General features: G+C 40.1%; 1 protein-coding gene across 2 annotated transcripts in view; it reads left to right on the forward strand.

Annotated features, from left to right (window-relative positions):
- The window catches only part of MND1 (meiotic nuclear divisions 1), a 52,651-nt gene that overhangs the window by 27,321 nt on the left and 11,208 nt on the right, over positions 1-14,122 (forward strand). For both annotated transcript variants that reach the window (XM_074950036.1, XM_074950035.1), the window contains exons 5-6: positions 2,799-2,873; positions 4,949-5,063. In XM_074950036.1, coding sequence (XP_074806137.1) covers positions 2,799-2,873; positions 4,949-5,063 — 190 coding nt within the window. The remainder of the gene's footprint in view (positions 1-2,798; positions 2,874-4,948; positions 5,064-14,122) is intronic.

Below are 14,122 nucleotides of genomic sequence, written 5' to 3' on the forward strand. Positions count from 1 at the left end.
TGTCATCAGTTCGAGTTCAACCCTAGGTTTTCCAAAAGGTTTTACCTCAAGCTGCCAACCTGAGTTAAAGACTGAGTTGCTGTATCGTTGCTTCTATTTTTAATCCAAGTTACCTAACCTCAAGTTAAGAATACATCTTTTTTTGCAGGGTATATATACCCTGAGTGTGCTGATAGTACACATTCATAGATTCTAAGGCCAGTAGATTCCACTGTGGTCTGAACAACTGTATAACTCAGGCTCTAGAACTTCCTCAAAATAATTTGAACTAGAGCATATTTTTGAGAATATTGGTTTAAAAATTGCCACTGATGGGGAATCACTTGGTGATCTTTAGTAAATTGTTCAAGTTGTTCATTACCCTCACTGGTAAAAAATTTACATCTTTTTTTCCATCTGAATGTGTTTATCTTCCATTTCCAGCCATTGGTCTTGTTATATCTTTGTCTGAAGAGCCCATTATTAAATATTTGTTACTCTTGGAGATACTGATAGACTCTGTTCCAGTCAACCCATAACTGTCTCTGGGTTAAATGAAACAGATTAAGCTCCTTGAAGATCACTCTTGTGGCTCTTCTCTGAACCCTCTTCAGTTTATCAATGTCTTTCTTGAATTGTGGACACCAGAACCAGACACAGTATTCTGGCAGCGGTTGCACCAGTGCCAAATACAGAGGTAAAATAACCTCCCGGCTCCTATTTACTACTCCCCCGTTTATGCATCCACGGATCACATTAGCCCTTTTGGCCACAGTGGTTGCACTGGAACAACGTGTTCAACTGATTACCACCCTGATCCCCCAAGTCCTTTTCAGAATCTCTGCTTCCCAAGATAGAGTCCCTTATCCTGTAAGCATGGCCTACATTCTTCGTTCCTAGATGTATGACTTTTTATATTTGGCTTTATTGAAACACAAAGTGTTTGCTTGTACCAAATTTACCAGGTGATCCAGATTGCTCTCTATCAGTGACCTGTCCTCTTAATTATTTGCCACTCCTCCAACTTTTTGTCATCTGCAAATATTATCGATTGATTTCATTTTTTCCTCAGATTATTGATAAAAATATTAAGTAGCAAAGGGCTAAGAACTGATCCCTGTGGGACCCCACTAGAACCATGTTCTCTGATGATGATTCCTCACTGTCAAATAGCCAAATTTTAATTAAAAAACCACCTCCTTATTGTCTTTACTGCTGGTGGCCATAGATTTCTCCCTGTATCCTTTTGCTTCCCTTACCAATTTCTTACAATTCCTAGCTTCTGATTTATTTCATTACTATCAACTTCCCCTTTCTTATAGTTGTTATATATATTTTCTTCTTGCTTTCATTACTCCTCTAAGACGGGCTGTTTTTTTAACCAGTGAAGCCTCCTTTCTCACTTGAAGCTTTTTGGACATTTAGTAAAATGTTCTTAAATATAATTCATGTTTTTCTGTTTAAATTCTTCCACCTGATTTGGCTCATAATTGTTTTCAGCTTTGAGAAATTGGCAGTTTTATAGCAGTGTGTGGGGTGGGGGTGGGGGTGTGTGTGCTGTGTAGTTGTAGCTATGTTGGTCCCAGGATATAAGAGAGATGATGTGGGTGAGGTAATACCTTTTTATTTGACCAACTTCTGTTGGTGAGAGAGACAAGCTTTCGAGCCACACAGAGCTCTTCTCCAGAGTGTAAGTACTTATTTGGACTTCATAGTGTTCACACATAACAAATGTGATCAAGTCATGATCGCTTGTACCTAAGCTACCACCACATTTTAGTTTGAGGTCTTCTGTAGAATTCTCCCATGTTGTATTCAGCACTTCTTAAGTTAGAAAATTGTCACCTGTAATATCTAGAAATTCTGAGGACATTTTAGTACTGGCAGCATGAGCCCTCCAGCATATGTGACTCAGACTGAAGTTCCCCACCGTGATCATGCAACCTTTTTTCATAAACAGTATAGATAAGTGCTCAAGGGGCCGGTCATCCTGTTCCCTGGTGTGATTTGGTGGACTTCGCAGACACCACTAAGTACCCCATCGTGTGCTTTTGCTATTGGACATTGATCCATAAGCACTGAAAATAATTTTCTTTCAAGTCTTCACTGAGCTTGTGGTTATTTTCACTGACAGCAATGAGGGAGTAGTTGGACTTAATTCACCCAAATGTGCCTTACTTGTTACTGTAACTTCTGTATAAATTGATCACTGTTAACGGGGGAAGGGGAATCAGCCACTCTTTCAGAGCATGTTTACAGTTGCTCAGTGTATTGGTAAATCTTGTCCAGAATAGGAAGTAATATTTGAAAGTGGATGCTATATAAATAAGTGAGTAGTTGTGCAGTTTCCTACACGCATACAGGCAGACTGCTCCAGCCGTAGCATCATCAGTGCAATTTAGCAGAACAGGGGAGCAGGATTTTGGGGACCACAACTTTGCACTCCATGGGCTTACCACAAACCAGGTGGTTGGGGCAGTGCCCAGGACTTGCCAGACTTTGGGAAGGGTCAGAAACAGCAGGTGGATCTGTCACAATATGCACACATTAGTCATTGCTCGCATGGAGTAGGGATGCAGTGGTGGGAGAGGTAACAGCAGCATTATGTTTCTGTATCATGTAGCCTCTTATACCAAGGTTTGCTTCTTGGGTTTGCTATGAAACAGGGCTGTTACTGGTGATGGAATGAGGTAGCAAAATTATGTGCCATGAAGGGGAAAACTCAATATATGACACCCGGTCTATGAATACGTTTATAAAATCAAACCTTTAAATAGCTAATAAAATATGTTGATTGGATTCTGTTTTTCCTTCCTCAGTTGGCTGAAAGTAGCCAGAAGAAAGAGAGGTTACAGCAAAGCATTGAGAAATCAAAAATCGGACGCCAAGAGACTGTAAGTTTTTGTCCATTTTTTCATTAAAGAATCTTGCTGTGAGGATGTACAATCTGTAGATGTTAACATGTTACAGTTTTATATAAAATCGTTGAAAATCTTAATAGAATGGCTAAATATTGGAAGAGAGAATGAGGGAGGGGGAAAATATCAGGCTTGCTAGACAGCCCTTTCCTTCATTGCTGATTCACAGCTGATTTTTGATCTGTGGTGAGTACCAGGTTGGGTGTTTCATAGGGTAGGAAATTTTGTGATTTGCTTCAGAGCTGCTCTTCATAAACCTGGATCAGATTGAAAACCAAACAAACAGACCCCCAAACTAACCTAATCATAGGTATGTGCTGAAATGCCCAGAGGCTACTGAATAGCCAAATAAACCTAGTTATCTGTGAATTTAGGTGGTTGTTTAAAATTTTGTATCTTGATTTTAATTTGGCTAAATTTAACAAAGATCCTTTCTATGTTGAAACTGTTGAAGGAACACTGTCAAACTAAACTTAAAACATGCCACTTCATAGGCATGTTAGGTGGAAATGTGTTTCATACAGTATCCTAGCTAAACTGAGCATTGGGACAGATAAATCTAGATTCTTACTGATCAGTAGTATATTTGAAGTAGATGATGTTACATTATTTTTCGGAGGGACAGTATAGATCTGAAATATTTGAATTAGTTTTTGTACTTGGGAGGTTGCTGCCGCCCCAAAATGATGTGAAACAAAGGTAAGGTTTTTGTTATGGAAACAATAATTCCATTAAAAAAACCGTTGAGAATGTTAGTATTGCACAATCAAGTATCTGGGTGTCAGAAAATGTGAAAGTTAAGGATTAATGTGTTACGATACACATTGTAATCTTGAATTACATGACCGCATACTAGTTCTCAAATAACATAATACAATTTTTCTACAGCCTACAATACATGTGTATAACTTCGTAATAGATTTTTGTTACTCTCGCTAAGTGGTCTACTGTATGGTACCTCTGGTGATAAGAGACTTTACATTATAATTTTCTTTAAAATGGGCTATATTTTAAATTTTATTATTATTCATTCAGTACTCTGAGTAATCAATTACTGTAGGAAGAAAGAGACTCTCTCAGAGAGATGCTATATCCACGTTAAAGCAGTGGTTCTCAAACTTTTGTACTAGTGAGCCCTTTCACATAGCAAGCCTCCGAGTGCAAACCCCCCTTTTCAATTAAACACTTATTTATATATTTAACACCATTATAAATGCTGGAGGTAAAGCAGGGTTTGGGGTGGTGGCTGACAGCTTGTGACCTCCCATGTAACCTCTCGTGACCCCCTGAGGGGTTCCAACCCCCAGTTTGAGAACCCCTGTGTTAAAGTGTTTAGAATGGAAGAGTGTGGCTCTTCTAATATTGTGTGTTTTGATTTTAACATTAAGCTAGAATTCTCTTTCTCATTTACACTATTCTCAACTATCATAATAAAGTTCAAGTTCAATTAACAGAGTACTGCATTTAATTGATTCACTATATTTATATTTCTGCCTCACAAGTTAATCTAAACTGGAAACTGGGTGTTTCATTGTTGGTATACTTGAGCTGGCATATTTTTAATTGCTAAATAGTTATCAAGATTACATATAATAGTGTGTTTACAGTACAGTAAGGGCACAGTGGAAGCAGTCAGGTACACTAAAGAAACAATTGCTAGTTATTGATTATGAATGATCATAATGTGTATAGGTGGTGAGGGTCTGAAATGTGGTCCCAATCCTTATTTACCCGTGTGTATAACTAGGAACAAACAACAGGTTGGTTACTTAGAATAATTTTGATTTGTTTAACCACTTTGCCTTGATCTTGCATTCATTATGCACTGAAGACCCACTTTGACACAGGGCATTTTGAATGTGCATGAAGTGCAGGATTGGTTTGCCTACCTTAAACTGCCGGGTGTTCTATTTCCTAGTATTTTATCATATTTTTTTGGAGAGTAAAATAATATTTGCATTTGGCATAAATGTGTAGTAGTAGTAGTAGTATAATCACTGCCTATTTAATTTTCTTTACTGTTGGTTTCTCCCCAAATGCTCTGAACCCAGGCAGAACGTGCTGCCCTAATAAAGGAACTTGCTGCTCTCCGGCAGAAAAAAGAGCACCTAAAAGCAGAAATAGACAAATACAAAGAATGTGATCCAGATGTTGTTGGAGAAATCCGTAAGTTGTATATTGAATAGCTTTAATGTGTTAAAATTTCGCAAAAAGAACCAAACACAGAAGGAAAAATGGAGCTTTTCAACAGCTCATAACTCGCACACAGCTGAATGGATTTTCATGTGGGCGCAAAAGACAGACTTCCTCTGCCAAATATCAAGTTCCTGCTGCAAACCAAAGAGTTGTAAAAGCTCTAAAAATTCTTCTGACATTTTATTTTCTAATCAAGAGTGTTAAGTAACCTAAATAGAGGTTGCTACTGCTTCTAGTCTATTTTATTTATAACTCATTATTGATAAAGGGATTGGGACATGGGCAGTCAGGTCTGGTAGTCAGAGCACGAGTTGGGAGCAAGGAAACAGATTGAGAGTGTGTCAGAGCCAGAGGCCGGAGTCAGGAATCGGAGCCAAAGTTCAGAACTGAGTCTCCAAGAGTCAGAGAAGGCAGGAGAAGGGCTGGGTCCAAGGCTGGGACAGGGCAGAGCAGGAACAAGGCAGGAGAAGGAGCTAGCGCAGCTGCGGGCAAATGCTTTGAGTAGCCAGGGCCCTGCTGCTTGGCTTAAGAGCAGGTCTGTCAATTCCCTCAGCCATCTGGGTGGTTGGGCTATGAGGAGGCTCAGCTGGGGCCTAGCTCTACTGATTAGACTGGCTGGGGATTATGCTAGAAGGGAAGCAGGCTAGCAGTGATCCTTTACTCCTGACACACGCTTGAAATCAAAGAGAGCTGAGGGTGCTCGGGGCATCTCAAGAACCGCTCAGCTCCTTGAAATAGTGGCTCCAAGTGAGTTTGTGCATCAAATCTCATCTGTCCTCCTACTATTTACTGTGAAGACAATAAAGTCTAAAAACGGGGTTGGAGGGAATTATTTACGGTGTGAAGCACTAGATACGCACACACAAAAGCAACTATAGCCATTTCCTGTCCATCAAGATTTCATATTCTTAAATCTTTTGATTTAAGGAAAATTTAATGTCAAACTATATTAATACAACATTTATAGTTGGTAACTGAAACAAAATTGAGGATATTTAGTTATGGATCTCACAGCATCTGTATCTTGGTTACTCTGTGTGTGTGCATAGTACAGTTAATCTCAACAATAATTATGTATAGACTGAACACAAATGTTCACATTTGAGGGCAGGCTTTTAGAGGAAGACCATCAACATTCTTGTTTAATCAGTGCGTTTTCTAGTGTGCCTGAAACGTGTGGCTCGCCTCAGCTTATCACCCAGGTCGAGACAGTTTGGACTCAGTAGTAGCAGTGCCAGAGCGAGTCTTAGATACCCTGTGCTGGTGGCTGGACCTTTGCATGGTCTGTGAAGGAGTCCCATTCAGCACCCCTCAACTGTGCATGACCTTAGTAACCAGGGTGGTTTTGATTTTAAATCAAGTTGATTTAAATCATGATTTAAATCACTAGTCAGGAAGACTCAATTTAATCATGGATTTCTACATAAAAGTGCATTCTTGTTGGTTGTTATAACCTTAATACATTTTCTTCACAACTCAAAGATAGATGTAGGTTTCATTTTTAGAAGGTACACACTATACATTTTTAAAGTGATTTATTTTGAAAACTTTTCAGATTAGTTTTACAGCTATATCAGAAAATGAATGATTGTTTGGTTATTTCATTTACCAAAGGTAATTGAAGCAAATATTTATGAAGTCATTGGGAGGTGAACTATCTCCAATTCAACAGGTTGATCATTAATATTTGGAGGATTTTCTTGCCATGCTGTATTAGGAGGAGAACATCACCAGACAGACATCTAAATTGTTTTATTTAACTAAAACAACAATGTTATGTGTTCTGGATTATTTTCTTCAACAGCAAACATATGATATTTTAACAAAACAAGCATATGAATTTTTGAATTTAGTTAAACATTCAGGATTTTTAAAATCAGGTTTGTTTTTGTTAAAATTGTTTTTAACTAAAATAGTTAAATGAAATATTAAAAAATAAATAGATCAATCAACTGTCAGCCAGGTCAACATGAGAAACTTAAAATATTGGCTTCTGCAGCTAACTCAGTCATCTTCACCTGTTTGTTCATAATCTGGAAAAGAAAAGCAAGCTTTCCTGCTTTCAGGTCCCAAACGATTTCTCAATTTGGAATGAATTAGTTCAAAGGAAGAAAATATTCCTTCTAAACAGGCAAAAGAAGCTACTTCTGTTAAAAGTGAGATTTTCACTTCAACAGTGTCTGAATTCCGGTGTTCACTAGTGTGACTTTCTTTAAAACATCATCAGCAAACATATTTCTTGAATGGTTCTTATTCCCAAACTGGGTCTCTTTTACGGCCGGCTGCCATTATAGGTTTTCCCTTCTAGTGAGAGAATGGTATGGTAGGTCTCAAATCAATGAAGGCTACGCTCAGAAAGACCTCAAGACTTCTGGAATATGCTGCTCAAACAGTTTCACTTTTTTGTTTCTACTGCCTGTCCCTCCCTTCTCACATTTATCTCCAGACTTCTTCTTCTTGTCCAGATCTATTCCGCCCCCAACAATCTTCTATTCATTGAACTTTTTGAAAGTTTGCACTTTTAGAGAGGCGTTTGACTCTGTGTACACAAATTTGCAGAGGGATAATAGGGTTGAGGTCTGTTATTTCTCATCTCTATATATTATTTTATTTATTTAAACCATTGTTGCAGTTAACAAGCATGTTATTTCTGCATACACAAATCCAATTTAAATAAAAAATAATCTGATTTTTAATTTAAAAAAAAAAAAAATCTTTGTTTATTCACCCCGTTAGTAACGGATGCATCAGAACTGGGTTGGGGGGCCCACCTAGGAGATCTACAAACTCGGGGCAGGTGATCACAGTCTGAGATCCCGCTCCACATCAATATAAAGGAGCTCAGAGTGGTGAGACTAGCCTGCCAGACCTTCTGGACCAGAATACAGGGTCAGTGCATGACGGTGCTGACTGACAACTCTGCAATGTTTTATATAAACAAACCGGGCGGAGCCTGCTCCTCCCCTCTCTGTCAGGAGGTTCTCTAGCTGTGGGATTTTTGTACAGCCCACTCCATTCACCGGGAGCATCCTATCTCCCTGGAGTATGGAATGAGTTTGCAGAACACCTCAGCAGGTCGTTCCACAATCATGAGTGGTTCATCCGTCCTGACGTCATACATTCCATCTTCCAAAGGTTGGGGTTTCCCTGGGTAGACCTATTCTCCATTAGGAGCAACAGGAAGTGTCCAATGTTTTGCTCTTTCCAAAAGCACAGTCCGGGCTCTATCTCGGATGTGTATATGCTATCCTGGGGGGACTGTCTAATGTATGCCTTCCCGTCGATACCAGTCGTCCACAAGGTACTGCTCAAGATCTGCAGAGACAAGGCGAAGATAATTCTGTTGGCCCGTGTGTGGCCACGCCAACATTGGTACACCACGCTTCTGGAGCTGTCAGTGGACACCCTGATCACACTGCTGCTGCACCCCGATCTGATCACACAGGATCATGGTCCCCTCCTTCACCCGGACCTCCAGTTCCTCCATCTCATGGCTTGGAAGCTTCATGGTTAAACTCTATGGCGCTCCAATGCACGCAATGGGTGAGGGAGGTGCTGCTTGGTAGCAGGAAACCTTCCACCAGGGCCACTTACCTAGCTAAGTGGAAAAGGTTCTTGTGCTGGTATGAACAGAGGCATGTACCTCTACTTCGGGCATCTATACCATTCATCCTGGAGTATCTACTGCATCTGAAGCAGCAAGGTTTGGCTGGGTCATCCATCAGAGTATACCTCATGGCCATCTCGGTGTTCCGCCCGGGAGAGTTGGGGCGCTTGGTAATCGCCAACCCTAGGTTGGGCCGTTTTGTTAAAGGCATGGAAAGGCTATAACCACAGTCCTGAACGCCGGTACCTGCTTGGGATCTCAATCTGGTCCTTGTTCGGCTAATTGGGGCCCCATTTGAACCACTGGCTACATGCTCACGTCTGTATTTCTCTTGGAAGGTAGCATTCCTGGTTGCCATCACATCAGCCAGGAGGGTGTCAGAGTTTAAAAGCATTAACCTTTGACCCACCCCTACAAAGTCTTCCATAAGGACAAAGTACAGCTCAGGCCGCACCCGATCTTACTGCCCAAGCTGGTATCTCAATTCCACATTGGCCAAAACATTTTTCTTCCACTCTTCTATCCCAAGCCACATGCTAATGCACAAGAGCAGAGGCTTCACTCACTAGATGTGCGGAGAGCACTAGCATTCTACATTTGAGCTCACAAAGCCTTTCAGGAAGTCGAACCAACTTTTTGTAGCGGTGGCAGACCAGATGAAGGGGTTTCTGATCTCCTCACAACGCATTTCTTCCAGGATCACAGTCTGCATCCATACCTGCTACGACCTCGCCGAGTTCCAAGCCCCAGATATTACACCCCACTTGACACAAACTCAAGTCTTGTCCGCCGCTTTCCTGGCCTTGGTGCCCGTCCAGGAGATCTGTAGAGTGGCAACCTAGTCCTCAGTGCACACGTTTATCACCCAGCATGCTAGAGAGGACACAGCTTTCGGCAGGGCGATTGTCCAATCAGTGATTCCTTAACTCTGACCCCACCCCCGTAGGAGAGTTTGGGAGTCACCTGATTGGAATCGACGTGAACAAGCACTCGAAGAAGAAAAGACGGTTATTCATCTTCTTGTAACTGTTGTTCTTTGAGATGTGTTGTTCACGTCCATTCCAATATCCACCCTCCTTCCCCTCTGTTGGAATAGCCCGCAGGAAGGAACTGAAGGGGGCGGTCAGTTCGGCAGGGTCATATATTGAGCGCCATGCAGGCACCACTCCAGGGGGCTCCCTAGTCGACCTGACGGGAAATGCTAAGGGAAACGGTTCCCAATGACTGTGCATGTGGCGTACGCACACCTGATTGGAATCGACATGAACAACACATCTCGAAGAACAACAGTTACAAGAAGGTGAGTAATTGTAGTTCTAACTCCTCTGGTAGTGAAGACAACTTTCCACTTGTGAAAGGAAGCAGTACTATCTTGCTGAGTCTACTAACAGAATGAAACAGTAATTGTGAGAGGTGTGAATTGCACATTATTATTTTGAGGACTAACTCTGAAAGCTGCTGCTGATTTAACTATTTCACTACCGATCCTTTGAGTAGAAGCATCTAGCTGATGTGCTTTAGGCAAGCCATTGCTTTTGGATTAATTTGAAATGTCATTCCATGTAGAAAAGTATTACAAGATTTAAAGATAGAAAAACTTGATTATTCTACCAAGTATTGGATTTATCTTTAACACAAAATTACTGTTGCCAGAGGGAAGAAGGTAGTAGGGAATCTCAAGGGGAATGAATGAATTTAGGGAATGGAGAGGCTTTAAAAATGGGTGAAGTAAGTAAATTGTATGTAACATTCTCCAAAATACAAATGATCTACATAACTATTAAGGTTTTCATTTTTTTTTTTAAATTGGAAAGTATATTCTCTTAGGGTGTTTATTTGTTTGTGTTTTGTTTAAAAATACCTTTAATGCATAATTTGTGGATATATGTTTTGGAGTGAGGAGCTACATGGCACACTTATTGAAGGTGCAGTTATACTTAGAAGAGCGAGTTTGTGCAAATGACTCTAAGCTCAGTCCAAAGCCCACTGAAGTCAATGGGAGTTGAACCAGGCCCATAGCAAGATATTATTTTCCAACAACTTCCAGATCAAATGTGCTCATTTTGCTAATAAATAGATGTTTTGTGGTTACCAGCCATGCAATATGCACCTGATATCCAATAGTTCAGTTGTGTTCTTTGTGCCTTGTGCACCGACACCAGTAGTAAAGCTTCTGCAGCTGGAATTTAGTTAACAATTCCGTTGAAGAAACATAAGCCGTAGTAGAATCCACCCACATTGGTACTGGCTTTACTGGTTAATTGAAGTCTTGTTTTGTGAGTGAAATAAACAGATGTCACTGAACATACATAGGGAACAGACCAATTTGGTAAGCAGGTGTCATTTTTAGGTAATCTAATTTCTGAGTATAATTGCGCATGAATGCACTAGTTTTTAATATTTGAAAACCTGGGTGAAGATGTTATAGATCACAAGTAATTGCAGTTTTTGTTGGCACACTCAGTAGAGAAGTCAAGTTTGAATAAATAGAGAAATTCTTCACAGAAATGGAGAACCTTGAACTACTGCTGTCTGATTTTGTGCACATTCAAGCACTAGAGAACACCTTTCACGTCTGCTCCAGTCAGTCTGCAGTAGAAACTAATGTGACAGCTACTGTGAATCTGAGAGTATAGATGCATACATGGTATTTCCACTTCAGACAAATTCAAACAAGTGACTAGTCCTTTCTGAGAACTTGTATCTCTGCCAAGTTTATTTTAAAATGAAGCTGTTTTAGTTAGCTAAGCAAAAAAACAGTTTTAAAAGCTTGAACATATGTTTTCTTCCACACTGATATATCCAATGACTGGCTCAATATATTTTGTTCCAGCTTTAGAGCAGGAAAAAAACCCCAAAAACTTTTTTCTCTTTGTTCTGAGAGAAGGAAGGAGAAATGTAATCCTGTAAGGAATATCTTTACAAAAGTTGTAAGAGCAAGTGAAAACAAGGGTTTATAATAGAATGGCTCATTCAGACTTTTAGGTACCGATCTTGCAATTATCTTGTCCATGGAGTTCAACAAAGGCACTTCAGAAGATTCAGCACAGGATAGGGGTTCACCTTCATGGGTCCAGTTGCAGGATCAGGCCTTTAACTAGCACCTGCAACGCTCTCTGTTTCAAGCCTGAATAATTGTACTTGGCTGGTATTTAACTGGTTTTTGGACAGGAAGGGGAAGGATCATTAGTTTTTTTTTTGTTTGTTTTAAATTACAGTTATATTTTAAGAGAAAAAATGTTGGAGGGGAGGGATGGAAGAGGAAGATGGGGAGTGAAATTAGTGTAGGTAGGTTACTGCGTAAGCTGGTAAATCTTCAAAACAGTCTTGTGGAGCTGATATAATGGGTAGGTGAACACATGATCAGTTTTGTGATGTGGGCAAATGGCTACAGGTGACTAAATGGGGAGCATCACAATTTGCAGTCACTTCTCAGTCACGGAATAAGCAGCAGTTCACTTGGTGATGTCTTAAAAAGATTACATGGAAACATTACAGCATTTACCAGAAAAAACCTAAAGAAATGAGAGCAGATGTTTGAGACTACTTTGAGAGAGAGCCTGGTTGCATCATTTGTACTGTCCCATTCCTTTGTTTAACAGAGGAATGGAACAACCTTGGTTATTTGGCTTTCCACTAAACAGCTCACTCAGCTCTTTGATGCAGCTATTGCTGACTGTTGTTTAAAGGTGATCTGAAAAGGAAAATTTAAAATATTGGTTTTGTGCCCTTTTTGTTGTTTCATGTAGTATAAAGTAGACCTGGAAATGTTTTGGATTTTTAAATTCTTCTTTCTGCTTTTATGTTAAAATATCAGGACTTTTCAAGTCTCCTCTTCCCTGAGAAAATGTGTCAGCAGTCTCATATATATTGAGAGCTTTGTCATGTCTTCACTAGAGCTAGATGTGCTATAACTGTGGGTTTGTCTAGACTAGGCAAACCCATAATGTGGACACACTGCTGTGCAGCTTACGCAAGTAATGTACTGGGGTAGATTATACTGATGCAAGCCCTGTCCTACACGTGGTGCATGTGTACACAGGAGGATTGATGTAATTTCCCCCTCCCTCCTTTGTAGGTCAGCTTTACTGGGATGATCAGGATATTAGATTTGTGACACTCCAAAATGTAGGGATATGGAATAACTTTGAGGCTCTATGGAAGTTTCTCAATATAGTATAACAGAACAAAAGTCTTGATGTTCTCCTTGACTAGTGTCATGGCTGCAAAGTACATGAGGGAGGAGCAGATAACATCAAATGCTGGTAACTTATGAAAATATTGGGGGACAAATACAAATTAGATGCAGTAATTTAATACAAATATTGATTAGTCTCTGAGGGCAGTAAGGAATTGCCTATGTCGGGAGATGTAGTTCCTGAGACTTCACAACTGTGGGTATGTTTACACTGCAATTAGATACCTTGTGACTGGCCTGTGCCAGCTGACTCTGCCTTGCGGGGCTCGGGCTAAGGGGCTGTTTAATTGTGGTGTTCGGACTGGAGCCTGGGCTCTAGGGTCCTGCGAGGTGGGATGGTCTCGGAGCTTGAGCTGCAGCTTAACACTGGATCAGATCCTAAGCTGGTGTGGTCACTTTCTCTTTGTTAGGTGCATTATTTCCTGCTTGTATTAGCTCTTGTCTACTTGGGCAATAGAAGAGGTGTATTTTTGGTTATAAGAGTTATGAGACCAAGAATTAAGGAGTGGGAGCTTTTAAGATATTTTTTCTTAAAAGCTAATAGTGTGCGTGTGTGTGCGCGTGCATACACAATATGGTACGTGTGAGTACATGACACCGTACATTGTGTGTATGTGTGGGTTGTAGAAATCTTTTGTTACCAGTCATGACAAAACATGAGACGTTTTTCAAAGACACATTACAAATGTACTGATGAGACTTGACAGTCTAACCTTTTCATAAAGGACATAGGGAGCCTGTACTGATGGAACTTGAGTCCTTTTTTTTTTTTGTTAATAGGCTGACAAAGATCCTAGACACTTTAAAAACATACTCCCAGAGAAGGGGATTAGCTTACCAATAATTTAGTATGTGCTAGTGTGTCTCACCATATAGAGAGAGTTAGAACTATTGTATGCATTTGCACAGGGGTTCTTTTCAGGCACAAGTTCTTCATTTTTTGAGAAAGCAATGCTAATATAATTCATACACATGGTGGTTTCAATCGCAGATGGCTTGCACTTTGTCATGCTCCATGTCTTTCAAAAACATTCTAACACATAGTGGATCTTAAGCTAGGAGTTGTGACTCTCAGGTGAATTTCCTAGTAATTGCAAAATTTTCTACAGAGTCTAGACTCACTTAAACATTTCTAGCCCTTGTTGTGAAGATAACATTCTCAATGTGAATAGCTACAGTAAACAAGATATTTAATGTATCATTTAAATGACAAATGTGTACACT

This window comes from Natator depressus, chromosome 4 (genome assembly GCF_965152275.1).
Source record: "Natator depressus isolate rNatDep1 chromosome 4, rNatDep2.hap1, whole genome shotgun sequence".
Taxonomy (NCBI): Eukaryota; Metazoa; Chordata; order Testudines; family Cheloniidae; genus Natator; species Natator depressus.